We start from the raw sequence: 15,189 nt of genomic DNA, 5'->3' as shown, positions 1-15,189 counted from the left end.
CTGCACTTTTAAATTTCTGGTGTGATTCATCCAAATTTTGTCGTTTCTTGAGTATGCTAATAAAGCATTTTATAAAACTGATGTACTACTTAAAACTTGCCATCGAATTTAGTCTGTTGACCAAAGAAGTTTGTCTAGCACTTCTATACATCCCACCTTGTATTTTACGTATTCATGCTCATGTTACAAGACTCAAACCTCAACACAGATCTCCTGCAAATTGCTAAGAAAATCTGCAGTTTTATGGGTAGCCCACCAAGGAAACAAGGACTGAACAACACTGACTTTCTTTTTTTTTAAGGCTCATTGCCCTCCTGTCATTAAAAAGAAGCTCATCTGTTCTGAGCTTTAATTGTTTACTGTTTTTCTGTTTGAATGCAGTGGTAATGCATTCTTCATCCTAAGGCTGGGACAGTGAAATCCATGTCTCATATCGCTGCATAAACTGGCATCCTTTAAGTTTACCTTTAGATTGAAGTCCTCTTTGCTTAGGGGCAGCTGCTCTTCAGGAACAACTTAAATATTCTCCTTTTTCAAAGCTGTCCAATTAAGATAGTTGTTTAGTAGGCCTGTGTATGTGTTCATTATGTTTAAATATTGATTATATTGACTTATTTTGCTTATTATTGATCTTAAGTTAACGTCTGCATTATTATTATGCAAACTGCCACATTTTAATGTTTGTAATTTGCTTTTGGCTGAATAAAAACCTTTCCACATGTACAGTGTGTGTGTCTGTGTGCAGGGGTCTGTGTCTTGGGAGGGTGTATGGTGTTAAAATACAAGATATATTTCTTCAAGTTTAAAGGTCAACGTTTCTGCAAGTCCTGAGCTGAGTTTGATAAAATAGAATGTCTTGTTGTGTTTAATATTATTATTACATAAACTAGATTGCCATGTTTTCTGTTTACTCCCATTTTAATCTTGAATTTCTTTTCTCAATTCCAGTGTTCCATGGGGCCATTGTAATGGCACAATTTGCATTATTAGCTTTGTGTAGTTTCTATAGTTTTTTGAAACTTGGTTTTACACTCATTCTAGTCTATGTTTAAATCTTTTTCAAGTAGTATCACTTCATCATTAGAGAGAATTTTAAAAGTGTAGTGAAAGTTATGGTAGCAGTTAATTAGTTTTGGAATTTTTTTAAGTTAATTTTTATTTTAGAATCGGGTCACTTTCACTAACAGTTTTGCAATTGGCTAATAAGATTTATGGTTTTGTGTGTGTGTGCATGTGGTTGAGTTTTATAGTGTGTGTGTGTGTTTGTGTGTGTGTGTGTGTGTGTGTGTGTGTGTGTGTGTGTGTGTGTGTGTGAGAGTGTGTGTGTGAGTTTTCTGTAGTATTTGTGTTTGAGTGTGCATTCGTATAATGTGCGCAAGGGCAAGTTTTGTAGTGCGCGCCAGTCTTGTAGCACGTGCACGCACATATTTATATATGCAGATACAGGTATGTATTTAAATGTTATGTAGAAATATATATGTGTTTTATTTATTATATGTTTATATTTATATTTTTCATTTTAATGTTAATGAATTTAATTTAGGGGGTTCATTTACATAGTTTCTTACTGAAGTAAATAGAAGATGTGGACTCCATTTACTTTTCCAAGTGTAGATTTGGGTTTGGGGGTTTGTTTTAGGTGGGCTGGGGTGTTTTGGTTGTGTGCAGTATATGAAGTTAACTTGTTAAAGTTTCAGCAAGTAGCATAAATATGGAGGAGTTCAGATTGATTATGCGGGTGGAAAGCATACAGTCTGGTCATGATGCTGGTATAGTGTCATTTAGGTTACAGTTGTGTGTGTCTGTCTTTCTGTCTCTGTTTATATACATCTACAGACTACAGCAAATCAGAGTTGTTGTTTAACACTCAGGTTGTTGCTTTATGTACTCCCTTGTTTATCTTTTAATAACCAAGTGTCTTTGTTCTTTGCTTTATAGGTGGAGTTGTAACGTTTTGAGGTTAAGAGGTCTTTGAGGATGGGGAAGAGATACTTCTGTGACTATTGTGACAGGTCTTTTCAAGACAATCTTCACAATCGCAAAAAGCATATAAATGGTGTGCAGCATCAGAGGGCAAGGAAAGCATGGTTTGATCTGTTCCGAGGTACAGGAAGAAATACTGTCAGCTTTATAATGGTGAAGGAATAGAATTGAATATGATCTTTTATTTCTTTTCATGGGTAGTTTTAGCTTTTTAAGTTTGAATATGACGATGTTTAGTTTACCTTAACGTCACGCCATAAAACTGGCAGTAAAAGTACAAAGTCTATAAATATATCCTACAAGGCTGTCATGGATTTCAGTTTTAGTGCTTTGAGATTAGAAACCTTTGTTATAGGTAAATGTTAGTATACAAGTTTTCTGTTCATACTCACATTTGTACATTACACACTTGCATTATTATGACACAGTAGTGCATTGATATTAAAATTATTCAGGTTTTGATAACCAGATCAATACCAGTGTTAGAAATATGTGCTGTAGTATGTTCTCAGCTGCAGGACTGATGTTAGTATTTTGGGGGCCCTCAGCAAGTGTCAAGTTGGGGGCCCTGGACACTTTCAAAGTATGTATTACCCTGTCACTACCACCCGTCCTTAGCAAACTTTTAATGTTCTGTAGTCCTGTCTCGCCTTCATTATTACACATGGGTTCAGAGCTGATCCTCTGCTCTGTCTCAGCCTATTACAAAGCTCAAAGTCTTCTAGCTGAATCGTGGCTAGGTAGGTATCCCATGGTGCATCAGTATAATCCCCAGATCTCGTTTGCCTCGTCGATGAGTTCAGATATGCTTCTTCTTGGCCGTGGCTAAGTTTAACACTTTTTGCTATTTTTACTATATTGCAGTTAACATTTCTAGTTATATAGCTTTTGCTAGTGTTTATCAGTCGCTAGAGTAGTTTCAGTCTTGCTGAAGTGTTTTCTTTCTTCACTTTAGATACTTATTGTTGAGAACTGGTTGGCCGTTGGCCTTGTTGTTCTCTTTGGTAGCCTGTGTGCCAGTTTTTTTCTATTTAACGGGTGTTTTTGCTCCTTGTTCTTTTTTGCTGTGCTTATTAGTGTAGAGAGTTTGGTAGCTTAATAGTTATTACTTCGATATTTAGTGCTTACTATTAAGGTGCGCGTTTGTGCTCAATTTGACCTTTTCCGTGTGCAATGTTTATTAGTGTACAGTGTTTATTAGTATTAGAGAGTTAGCATTGGACTTTTTCTGTCTAGATATTATTTGGATATTTAGCTATTTAGTTGACAAGGGTTCTTTGATATTTCCGACCCTTTTAATTTGAGTATAGTTTCCACTGAGATATTTGGACAATTTCTGGTTCATACTTTGTGTGTATGTGCAGTATATTTGGTAGTTTCTGACCTTTAGTCTTCTCTTTTCTACATCTGTTTAAGTTAGAGGACCTAGTTTCTGTCTTTTTCTCTGCCCACGGCTAGGCCCATTTGGGTTAGAGGACCTAGTTTTCGTGGTGTGTGAGTGTTAGTGCATTAGGGGTAGGCCTGTAAGTTAGAGGACCTAGTCCTCATTGTGTTTGGGTTGTGCCATTTTTACTGCTTCTCCAGTACCAAAGATCATAAACCCTCGAGGTTTAAGAAATGTGTTAAATGCTCTCAGAAAGTGACAGTTACCGATGGCGACAGTAATTGTGTGTATTGTCTCGGAGCCATCCATCTGCAAGAAACCTGTTTGTTTTTCCACTGATTCAGTTCCAGGGTCTTACAGGAGCGGAAGAATAAACTAATATTAAAAGGTCTCCTCAAACCCTCTTTCGAGGAAGACTTGGACAGTTCGTCTTCTTCCTCCAAATCTCCTGCATGTAAAACAGAAAAGGCTAAACCTTCCAAGAGGCATTCCCGGTGTCATCCGGTGCTTCAGAACCGCCTCCTAAACCAGACAAGACTTCTCCCTCCTTGGCTCCACTGATCTTGGAACCGATCGAGGCCGTTGATACTTTGACTCCAGTATCGGCCCCATGCATTTCAGAGCCGACTGCTGATAGCAAAAATCGGAGCCGGTCCAGAGATCCATTGCTGGTCTCCGAAACTTTAAGGTCCTGTATCTTACAGAGGTCCAGATCGCCCCCACTGTCTTCCAGATCATCCAGGAGCCTATTAGAAGAAGATGTGGAGAGAGTAGTGCTGAGACTCCTGAAGTCATCTCCCTTACCAAAAATGCTGTTGGCTCCGACCCAGTCAGTCCCGGAGCCACTTGTGTCCATTTCCCCTGCTGTGGTTCCTCCTCTGAGCCATGCTGGGCTTTCAGAGCTGGAGAGTTCTGTTCTGCTGGTTGTGGAACCCTCTGTTCCAGCTCCCCATGAGGATGTCTCGGAGCCAAGTTCCGCTCCAACACCTTCGGTGCCATCTGGGGTGTCTAGGAGCCAAAGTTCCCCAGTCTGCTCCGACAGGGACACTTGGACCCAGACCTCTTCAGTTCAGAGTCACCCTCTTGGTGCGTCAGCTAGGGTGAGCTCTGATCCTACATCTGTCTCGGAGCCGATGGCTTCCTCTGTCTCCTCGGAGCCAAGGAGGTCTTCCGAGCCAGAGATATCTGCCTTTGAGATGATGCTGAGTGTGCTGTTCTGCTCATCAGCTCCACCCAGAGGTACCGACACTCTTCCCCCTCAAGCACAGACCTCTACAGCACCTACTCCCTCTCTCGACAGCAGAGACCCGCAGCCTCAGGAGCCCCCGGCTGGTGGCCCCCACTCTTCCAAGACCTCCCCGGAATATCCTTCTGATGAGCTCCTTCGGAAGAGAACATGCAAGAGGAAGCATGTAGACTCCCAGGATGAGTCTCTTACCTCTGACACCGACCTTGAGGAGTCAGAAGGGTCCCCCAAGTCGTCCTCTGATGTCTCCTTTGTAGACATCTTAGAGATCCTTAAGCAGAGGTGTGGCTGGCCCACTGTTAACCCTTCTGATGAGGAGTCTGTGTACCTGAAGGCTTTCAGGTCTCAAACTTCAGCCTCTTGGGTGTCTCCACCTTTCGACGAACTTCTAGACCTTGTTAGGCGAAAGGTGTGGGAGACTCCTGATGCCATGGAGCCAGTCCACAGGAGACCTAATAAAATTTTGTCCGCCCCCAAGGAGAAGGAATTTTTGTCCAAAGGCATTCCTGTAGATGCCATGGTGGTGGCAGTTGCCACTAAGAAGAAACTAGCGGAGACTTCTTCATCTGTCCATCCACCGAACAAGGAGTCGCGAATGATGGATAGATACGGGAAGCATATCTTTTAATCAGCGGCATTCACTCTCAGATCGCTGAACTCTACCTAACACATTTTACAAGGGTTCAGAGAGATCTTCTTAAGGAGTTGGGAGAGACTCTACAAGGTACATCTACTGAAAGAGTCCCTGATAAGGTGTCTGTTCAGTTGTCCACCTTGAATTCCATTGTTAACTGTTCCATGAGGCTTATTTCTTATGCAGCCGATGGAGCGAGCAGGGCAGTGGATTCAGGTGTTTCCCTTAGGAGGCACTCCTGGATGCGCTTGTGTAATTTTGCAGAGCTGTTCAAGTCTACCTGTACCAACGCCCCCTTTGACAGTTCTTCCTTGTTTGGACCCAAGGTAAAAGACACACTCACCAGGTGCGAGCAAGAAGAGAAAACGCTATCTGCCATGGGAGTACATTTTACAGTCCCCTCCAGACCATACCCCAAGAGTCAGAGAGGTGGTAAAATGTGGTTTAAGGTTTTTCCCAGATGCACAGGGTGTGACTCCTCCTTCAGAAATAGAGGAGGAGGAGCAAATGGTAAACATCACCCTAGAGGCAGGGGCGGACTGCAAAACCAGGGAGGCCGCAACTCATTTTGAGGCCGACCCTACCAGCGCTCTTTATGTGGGGCCCAGCTGTGCTTTTCTGGAGCTAGTCGGGGGTTGCATTTCTTTGTATCCAGAAGCCTGGCTAAGCATCACCCGAGACAAATGGGTACAAAGAATTATCACCAGAGGTTATTCCATTCCCTTTTGTCTTCCACCTCATGTTCCCAAGAGGATCCCGGATGATTCGTTTCTGCTATTCACAACATGGCAAGTCAGTGCCTAAGGGCATTAGACCACATTCTACTAGGGCAGGAGCCACCTCAGCAGCCTTCCTCAGAGGAGTACCAACCAAGGATATTTTGGAGGCTGCAACTTGGACTTCAGTGCACACATTTACTAAGCACTACCACTTACCCCTTTACTCTAAATCCAGAGCAGGCTTTGCCACTGCAGTTCTGCAGGGCCTTATAGCCACTCCTAATTCTATTTAGACCCAGCCGCCCAACCTCAGCTTTGGGATTCAACCCAAGTGTAATGACTGCAACAGTGAAACACGATGAACATAGTACAGTTGTGTACCTGCCATAAATGTAGATGTTTGAGTGTATTCACTGTTGCAGTCCAGGTTACCCACCCACCATCTCCCTTTCTTTGCTGGGACTTATCTGTGCTTCTCTATCCTATACAACCTATGTGGTGTATTTGCTTGTAGATTAAGGTATTGTTTATTTTAGTGCATGCTTTTATAAGCAATGTTTTTTAGCCTACCCTTTTGGGGGCACCTGACATCTGGGGCAAGAAAAACTGAAGAAAATGGTGTCTGTTGCATCTTTTATACCCCTGGCGCACTGACGTCAGGGAAGTGGCGACAGCAAACGACGCCGGACCAGAACTTTGGAATTCAGGCCGACTGCGGGTAGCCTGCCAGCAGGATAACCCAAGTGTAATGACTGTAACAGTGAATACACTCGAACATCTACATTTATGGTAGGTACACAACTGTACTTTTATACCACGTGTTTAAACTTCATTTTCATTTTATCCCACTCATTGGCTATCCAGGCTGAATAAATTGTCTTCTTTAAGAACTCTCTAATATCCACAACTCATTCCTTAAATGTTTCTTTATAAGGTAAGTAGGAAAGCATTTTCATTTTTACTTCATTACCCTGCATCTTTAAGTTTTATTGATGCACAGTCTGAAATAGTTATTGGATCTGTGTCAGCTTTCAATTTGAATACACAGTTCCCGTGGAGTATAATTTGTATGCAGTCAATTCCAGTCCTTGGAGAATAATATGAAATTCTGTCTAATATCCCACTGAATTTACATTTTCCAGACCACATATTGTTGTGTATTTCTTCAGAAATATACCCCCCAGCTTTATTTCTCTTCTAGATCTCCCTGATACATCCTCACTATTGTAAATCAGGTTCCAGTCCCAACTCATAAATATTCACTACTGAAAACTTATTACTCTAAAACTCCTTTTAAGCTCCATAACAGTATTGTTAGGTAGAATCAGTATTATTACTCCCTTTTTTCTTTGTCCCTGCTTTTTTCTTCTGAATGCCCTCTGTGAAATTGCTTTGTCGAATTCACATGATCACATCTATTTGTATGTGTCCCCCTGTAACATTTGTATCCTACGCATAATTCACTACTCTACTTTTGGTATGCACCTGTAAGACCATTTATATTCCATGTTAATATTGACAAAGTAGCCATTCTGGTTAAAAAGCTACTACTTTCACATGTGTGTGTGTGTCTGTCTGCAAAAGATATATTTCTATCTTGCATACACACTGTTTAACAGGCTGATCTTGTATGCAGTCACCACTTCTCATATTTGTTTGAAACAGCAGTGTTTTCTCAAGCATTTTATTTCAGTAAAAACTCTTAACTAAATATGTTTTTAAACTCCCACCCCTTTTTAACTTGCAGTAAATGCTCAAAACTATTTACAATTTCCAAAAGGAACTTTACACCTCCATATAGGGGCATTTGCCCCAAACTGATAGCTGTGCCCACAGGTAATTATTCCAAAATTAAGTTTAATCATGCTGAAGTGCATGCTAGAGCCTATAGTCTAAATTGTATAGATTGTCCTTGTCATATCGGTGTTCCCCTTCCAGATGTGAAAAACGTGCTCTCTGAAGACTGTAACCTCAAGAAAAAATGCACCGGCTATCCTTAAATTGTGAACTGCCACATTTAATTCATTGAAGTACTAAGGCTGCCAGGGATGCAACTGCCTGCAAAGCTATTCACATTCCAGTTTCAAACTTCATTTATTTTCACCAAACTGCTTGCCAGCTCCCCTTTCAATGCTAATTATATACTGTCTGTTGTACATATTGTTCAGAATACACTGCTCAGACCTTTCCTGATTAATTGATTGCACCTGTTTACATGTGGTCTCCAATAGAAGGCATTTGCTATTGTAGAAAAAATATATTTACAAATGTGAGAGAAAACCCCTGTAGAAGTTCATTCAGAACACATTGGTCAGACCTCCTTGTCTTCAACTACAAATCAGGTAATAATGGAAAATAAACTGCTTATTTTCACAAATGCTAGAAAAAAACAATCTTTTCACACATTTCCTCATTTGTCTTATTTTTCTATCCTGTTTGCTTAAAACCAATTATCTGTAGCTTTAAATGAGTACATTAGTCTCTAGACTTCCACTTGCATAAAGATGGGAAATTATATTTAATATACATGTAAAAGGTATTGATTATATTTTACCATCCGGCCACCCAAGATCACATTACATTGTTTATTTCGGTCCTTTCTTATCTTGTTAGTGTAAAGACCAGACACATTAAAGTTAAGAAAAAGTACATTCTTATTTTAATATCTCTAAAATAAACAACAGTCACTCATAACCCCCACTTCACATACTTCTGTATTCCATCCAGAACTGCTTTATAATGTAACATAAAGTTTACATCAGGGAGTATATTTTACAAATAAGAACAACACTTTCTACCTCAGTCCATTAATTCTTTTTCTATACATTAATTACATATGGGGGTATAATTTATAGCCTTCCCTCCAGGTTAACACAGTTACTTCCTGCAGAACCACAGGTTCTCATTTCTAAGCTGCATCTAATGGGAGTGACACTATAGTAAATAAATGGAAGAACTGTAATGCTATTGCTAGTGTTCATTTCTACTGGAGATAGGATCGGATGGGAAAATTGAATGCTGGTACTGCACTTGGAGTAAGAGCTGATGCACTTCAGCTCCCTGTATGTGGTATTTAGCGTACATGTAGCAAGCATTTTAATGTAGTTAAACAGAGAATGAATGAAGAATCTTAGCCTTTAGGAAGAGGACTTTTGTCCTTATCTCAGAGACGGATGACTTGAGAGTTGATGGGAGGGGATACAAGATCAGGTTGCTGCAAAGAGCACCACAACAGGTAGCTAAGATTCTCATCTCAACCTGCCAACACTAGTTTCTAGCTAAAGTCCAAAGCATTCTCAGTTCTAGTCATTTCCTGAGGTTTTTTCTGTTGCTCAAAACACTTTCCTATGGAACAGTAGAAAAGATTTTCCTGGAAAATTGTTTTTGTGGTCTTTGTTATTGTCAGAATGAGAAGTAGAGTCCCTTTAAGTTTGTTGCCTCTTCCTCTTTAGCCTTTTCTGCATCCCAAACTGTCTTTGATCCTCTAGAAAGAATATTCTGAAGACAGCTGGTTTTAACATCTTGAATCTCAGACCTGCCTTTCAATAATCCTTGATTTCAGGGATGAAGTTGCCTCATCTACCTGATGTACAGGAAATCATTTTCCACAAATGCGTTGGTGTTCCCAGTTTTTAATTTTCCCTTTCTACCACAGTTTTGTCAGTTTTGTCTGAAGCAGCTCTTTCTGCTGGTATAACTGAATCATTACTAATACAGTTCTTAGCTGCTTTTTCATAGCCAGCTGTGGAGCATACATATGACAAACACTCTTTAACAAATACTGATGTGGAATACTAATCCAGTTGCTTATTTGTAGTTACTAGTTCATTAGTTTCCCTGGTATAGCAGAAAATCACTTTTTTCTATGTGGTCTTTTTCTACTTAATTTTTGGAACCGTTCTTGAAACTTCATATTCTGCAAATCTTCCTTTCACCACATTGAGTCTTCCTAAAAAGAAGCTACTAGCATAGTGGGACTAACCCAGTCAACAAAAGAATAAATAAAATAAAAAATGTGATCTCTGATTTCTGCAGTTTATCAGGTCATCTGAATAGCTACTTAATGCTTCTATTCTTTCCAGCCTTATGTAATTTAACTTTATATATTTCTCCAATGTCTTGCTTATTTTAATGCCTCTTAAGTACATTTGATTTATTTTTTTCCTGTAAATTACAGGATGCTATCTCCTGTACTTGTCTGAACTTTAACTGCATTTTGCTGAACATATATTTATAGCCAGAGTTTTTTCTTTTTTTGGTAGAAGTTCTTGTACTTTCTCCAGATTTCTTCTTTGCTGGTATCCAGGCACTGTAATGTGTAGTCAGTGACTGAATTTTCACCTAAGTCATTGTGCAGTTATCTTGGAAGTCTCACATGCACTTAACTGCTACCACAGTCTGTAATGAAAGAATATATGTGGCCATCAGGGTAATCTATACCTCTGTGGCCATCTGCCAGTCTGCAGAGGAAGTAGGAGTGAGATTCTCCCTGCTTGTTTATGTAACATAAATGTGCTGCTGTCTGTCCTCGCTTGCAGCACTCCTTCCTTCATGGTAGGGAGAAAGGCTTTTAGGGCCATAATGAATGCCATCATCTTTTTCTTCCTTATCCTTTCCCTTTATGTCCCTTGCATGTAGGGATTCCCCATATGAGCTCCCATTGTTATGTCTGAGGAGTCTCTGGTGAGGGTCCGAGTTGAATGAGGGGGCCAGAAGGGCATCCCATTGTCCTAGGTACATCCCTGAGTTCACCATGAGATGTTTTTGTGTGCTTGGCAGCAGAAAGATCAGGCCTGCAGAGATGAATGTGCTGACACCACCTTTTTCTCAAGTACTGTTGGAATTTCTTAATGTGGAGGCATGCTTAGGGGAATCATAAAAATGCATGAGGTCATGTATTCTAAAAGCCTAAGATTCCTTGGCTGTAGTCTGTGCGTTTTGAATGGAAATGTTGAAGTCACCCTTGAAAATCTCCAGTGTCTCCTGAGGAAGGTGGGTTCTACACTGAGAGATGTCCAGACATAATTCCTTGAAAATCACTTTTTCAGAGGAAATCTGGGAGGTCCCTGTTGACAGTATGTTCCTGGTCCTTGAAGCAATTCAGGGTGAAAATTTTACAAAATTCATTATGCCAGTGAAGGACTCCACTAGGATGAACCAGTTGCTTTATTAGCTATTTACAGTACAAAGATATTCCACTTAACACTATCAGACGAGACAGACACTTTGGCTTGGCCACTGCTCTCAGAGTATTTACAAAGTATGAGGCAGTGAACTGATTATCTTCTCCCTTTGCTACAAATATTGGATACTGTCTGCATTCTTTTAGTTATGGGAGCATGGTGGAGAGCATCGTTTAAGTCAATCATTACCATGAAGGCCCATTGAGAAATGAATGGCAGACATCCTTGCTTGATGATCATATTGAACTTTGGGACCTTTAGGAACTTTCCTAAGAAGGAAGAATACAGAATGGGCTTCCTAAGCTCTCTTCTTGAAACCGGAAGAGTCTGGAACAAAATCATTTGCTTTCCTCTCTTGGTGGTATTTTTTCTCCTGTATTTGGCATATTTTCCAGAACTTGATGAATAAGCTCCAACTGGCCTTTTGGAACTGAGGGAATTTTTCTGTAGAAAGGTTTCTTCAGAAACTGAAGGTAGTGTCATTTTCTTGTAATGATCACCTATTTGTCATGAATAACTTCTTCCCGTTTTCTTACAAATCTCAAGCTCTGTCCAAGTTTTTGAGAAAGCAAAGACAGGTTTGAAGGTGGGACAGGAGAGGATTGGGGTGGTATTAAGGGAGGGGAAAGGGGCAGCCAGGCTAAGTCATGACTAACCCCTCTGGGGGATTCTGGCTCTGAGACCACCAGGCTTTTCTTTTAATTTTGCTTGCCATTACTTTTTGTATTTTCCTTTTTCACTGTTGTCATATCTGGTGGACTGCTGTTTGAGTTGGAAGTTCTGGTCTTAGTGGGAACATTTTTGGCATACCAAGGCTCATAGACTTAAAATTTCTGTCTGACTGGGTGGTTTTATCCTTTTCCTTGTTTTTTTTTATATGCACCATACCAGCTGTGTCTACAAAGAGGAGATCCGTCCTTGAAGGAGCAATGAGGATCTCTGCCTTCACATTGTCTGAGAAGAGGTAGTCCTCAATCAGGCATGTCTCCTAGTTACCCTTTCCTTAACTGCTGCCATACACGATCCACCCACAGCATCAACTACATTTCTTGTAATGCTCAGCAATTTAGAAAGCTAGGTCACATAAATCAAGCACCTTTTGTCTCGTGTCCCTGTTTTCAACCCCTTGCACCTTAATCCTTATTAATCCTTATTTGTTCTAGTAGATTTTGTTGTTAAGGCCTTGAAGGAAAGGGTAGTAACAGTGTATTACTTCTAACCAAATATATGAATGCCTTTGCTCTTTGTCATTTACAACATGGTTCCTGCTAGAATCCAGTAACTGTTTATCTGGGTCAGCCAGCAGGTTGTTTTATAGATATTTGTGAGAATTCTTCACCCTTTCAAATTGGACTGCCTTCCTAGAAGCAAAGGGATGATAATGTGGCTCCAGTGATGTATTTTGAAATGCATCATCCAGGACATCTAGCACGGGTGGAACTGCTACTGGCCTAGGTTCAGAGAAACTCATGAAGACCTTTTTCTCTGTTGGGCTTCAGAGTACTCCCTGAATTCCTGTTGGAAGGTTTCTAAATTATGTGAAGGGTGTTTTCCAAAGAAAAGTACTCTGTTGGGAAGTACAGGATAGTATGTCTTCACTGTCTAAGTCCAGGTTCTGTGCTGATGGGAAGTTGTCCACATAAGCTAGCTCATTAGTTTCAGTCACTGGAGTTGAATTCTTCTCATCAATGATTTAGAAGGAGCTGTCGATACTAAGTATGTTTCTAGCAGAGACTTATGGAACTGAATGAAGGACATAAAGCTTTTAGACAGCTGGTCTAATGAATCAGAAGCCCAGAAAGGACATTGGGCTAAGGCACTGTAGGCTGCACCTGTTTAACTTTAAATGCCTTGTGCTCCTACTATCAGAATCCATTGCCATTGAGGCATGTGGTTGCAGGTGGGAAAATGAGACCTCAGTCTAGTCGCCAGGAGCCTCCTCACGAGCAAAGATCCACGTCATCTTGGGACCTTGGATGTGTCTGTATGGAAGGACGTGCCAGAAAGTGAAGGCATGGGTGCCTGTGAAGCGATCACACCAGAGATCTCTGCTGAAAAAGGCTCCACAGTTGAAGGCTGCAGAAACACCTCATGCTTCACAGTAGCACTGGACCTTTGGAAACCTGAGTCATCAGTCATGTCCTTTGTTTCTGCTCTTCTTTATTTTTTGAAAGCTTTTGATACCATGTGTAATATGTACTGACAAACACACTTAAGTGTACTGGACCCAGGACTTAACCTTGCTGTGCTCTACTCGTCAATTTTCTTTCTGACATTGTTCTTTTTGCATCATCTCATTATACTTTACCCTTCCACGCATAAATCCATTTTGTCTGTCTCTGTCCTCCCTTTCACAGTTACTTTAGTTTTCTGTATAGTTGCCTAGATGAGATTCAGTCGCTGGCCTTGGTGAAATTTAAGTTGATTTTTTTCTACCAATTTGAAACGGTTAGGTTCACCTGTAGCCCTGTCATAAAACTGGATAACATTTAATTAACATGTTGTTATGGCCATAAAGTCTTGGTAGTTGCTGAACTGCAGATGGTCTCCTAGAGAAGTGGCCAATCTCCCCTCTCAGGATTCTCTCTACCTGACTTTGATTGCTTCTACTCTTGGGCTGATAGGCCTGTATTGTAGACTTGACTCATACACAATTGGTAACAGCATTCTGAAATTATAGGTGCATTGCCAGTTCATTGTATACAAGATGTTTCCATTGTTTTATGTAGTTGTTACAGGAAATGAGATGGTATAATCTCTTACATAATCTTGTAGTGAAAGCAGTTATGCAGTGCAGCTTTACAGGAGCATAAGCCCATCCTACCATATGGTGTGTTAACAAATATTTACATTGTAAGATTAATCAGAGATAGCTGGTTATAGCAACAAAGGACTTTGGGAGTGTTCAGTGTTCAGTTCTTACCAGACTTGATGAAGTCATGATGTTGCAGCTCTAAGAAAGTTACAAGATGTCCATTGTGTATATTTCATCCTTCCAGCTTATACTAACATCCTTTCTGTTGAGATATTCTGTTTTGTTGGTAGAATGCTTTGTTAACACATTCCTTAAGTATCAGAATTGCTCAGGAAGAGCATGGCCAAGATGGCTAACTGAGAGCAGCAACTGGTGAAAGCTAAGTGACTGAAAACTATTCTCTGACAGAAAAATATAGTCAAAAAATTATAATTTGGAGATACATATATTAGCTAATATAGATAGCTTCAAGTTCTTCAAAAGCTTTAATTTTCCTGTCGGAATTTCATATTCGTGGTTAAGAGCGCAGAGATCTCAACACGAGCCACTCAAGAAATGGTGCTCAGGATCTTTGTTAAGACAACCAGTCACTAATATTTAGCATGCAGGATGTGACAAACTTGAAACCAAAATAGAAAGTTTAAAAGAAGAGTCCAGAAAAGAAGACTGAGCATTTAGAAATTCTTATGATACAGCAAAGCACACAAATCTGCAGTATGGAAGAAGCTTTAAATGATCATGAAGGGAGAATAACTGAAGGTGAGTCTCCGACTGAATTTATTTTAAAACAAAAATAACTGACTCATTGATAAAGTTGGTGATTTAGAATGAGACTAATGTTAGAATTTATGGTATACCTGAAAAGTGTGAGTGAGATGATAAAATAAACTTAAGAACCTGGTTACATGAAACATTAAATCTACCTGAAACTTTATCTTTTGGAATTAAAAGGGCACATAGATCCCTGAGAGGATCTTAAATGAAGGAAGACTCACCACCTTGTTCAATTATAGTTAAGTTTATGTCCAGCTTAGAAAAAGATCAAATATTAAAAACAGCATGGCCCAGCCCATCTGTTAAAATAGGTGAACATGTAGTCAGATTTGACAGTGATTATCCCAATAAAGTAATGAGTAAAAGATAATCCCACTTACCACTTTTTTAAAGAACAATATTAAAGCCACTTTGGTGTTTCCCATAAAGATGAAATTATTTATTCTGAAGGAACGAATAATTTTTGGCAAACTGGAGGAGGTATCCAGTTGCGTTAACAAAAATAAAATCC

General features: G+C 40.0%; 1 protein-coding gene across 3 annotated transcripts in view; it reads left to right on the top strand.

Annotated features, from left to right (window-relative positions):
• Positions 1 to 15,189, top strand: part of ZMAT5 (zinc finger matrin-type 5) — a 493,595-nt gene that overhangs the window by 95,974 nt on the left and 382,432 nt on the right. For all 3 annotated transcript variants that reach the window (XM_044068461.1, XM_044068460.1, XM_044068459.1), the window contains exon 2: positions 1,939 to 2,104. In XM_044068461.1, coding sequence (XP_043924396.1) covers positions 1,978 to 2,104 — 127 coding nt within the window. In that variant the 5' untranslated portion in view covers positions 1,939 to 1,977. The remainder of the gene's footprint in view (positions 1 to 1,938; positions 2,105 to 15,189) is intronic.

Source organism: Protopterus annectens, chromosome 4.part0, assembly GCF_019279795.1.
Source record: "Protopterus annectens isolate FY-2018-M chromosome 4.part0, PAN1.0, whole genome shotgun sequence".
NCBI classification, from domain to species: domain Eukaryota; kingdom Metazoa; phylum Chordata; order Ceratodontiformes; family Protopteridae; genus Protopterus; species Protopterus annectens.
Note: the sequence above shows the minus strand (reverse complement) of the source record. Positions and strands in the feature narration are given on the sequence as shown.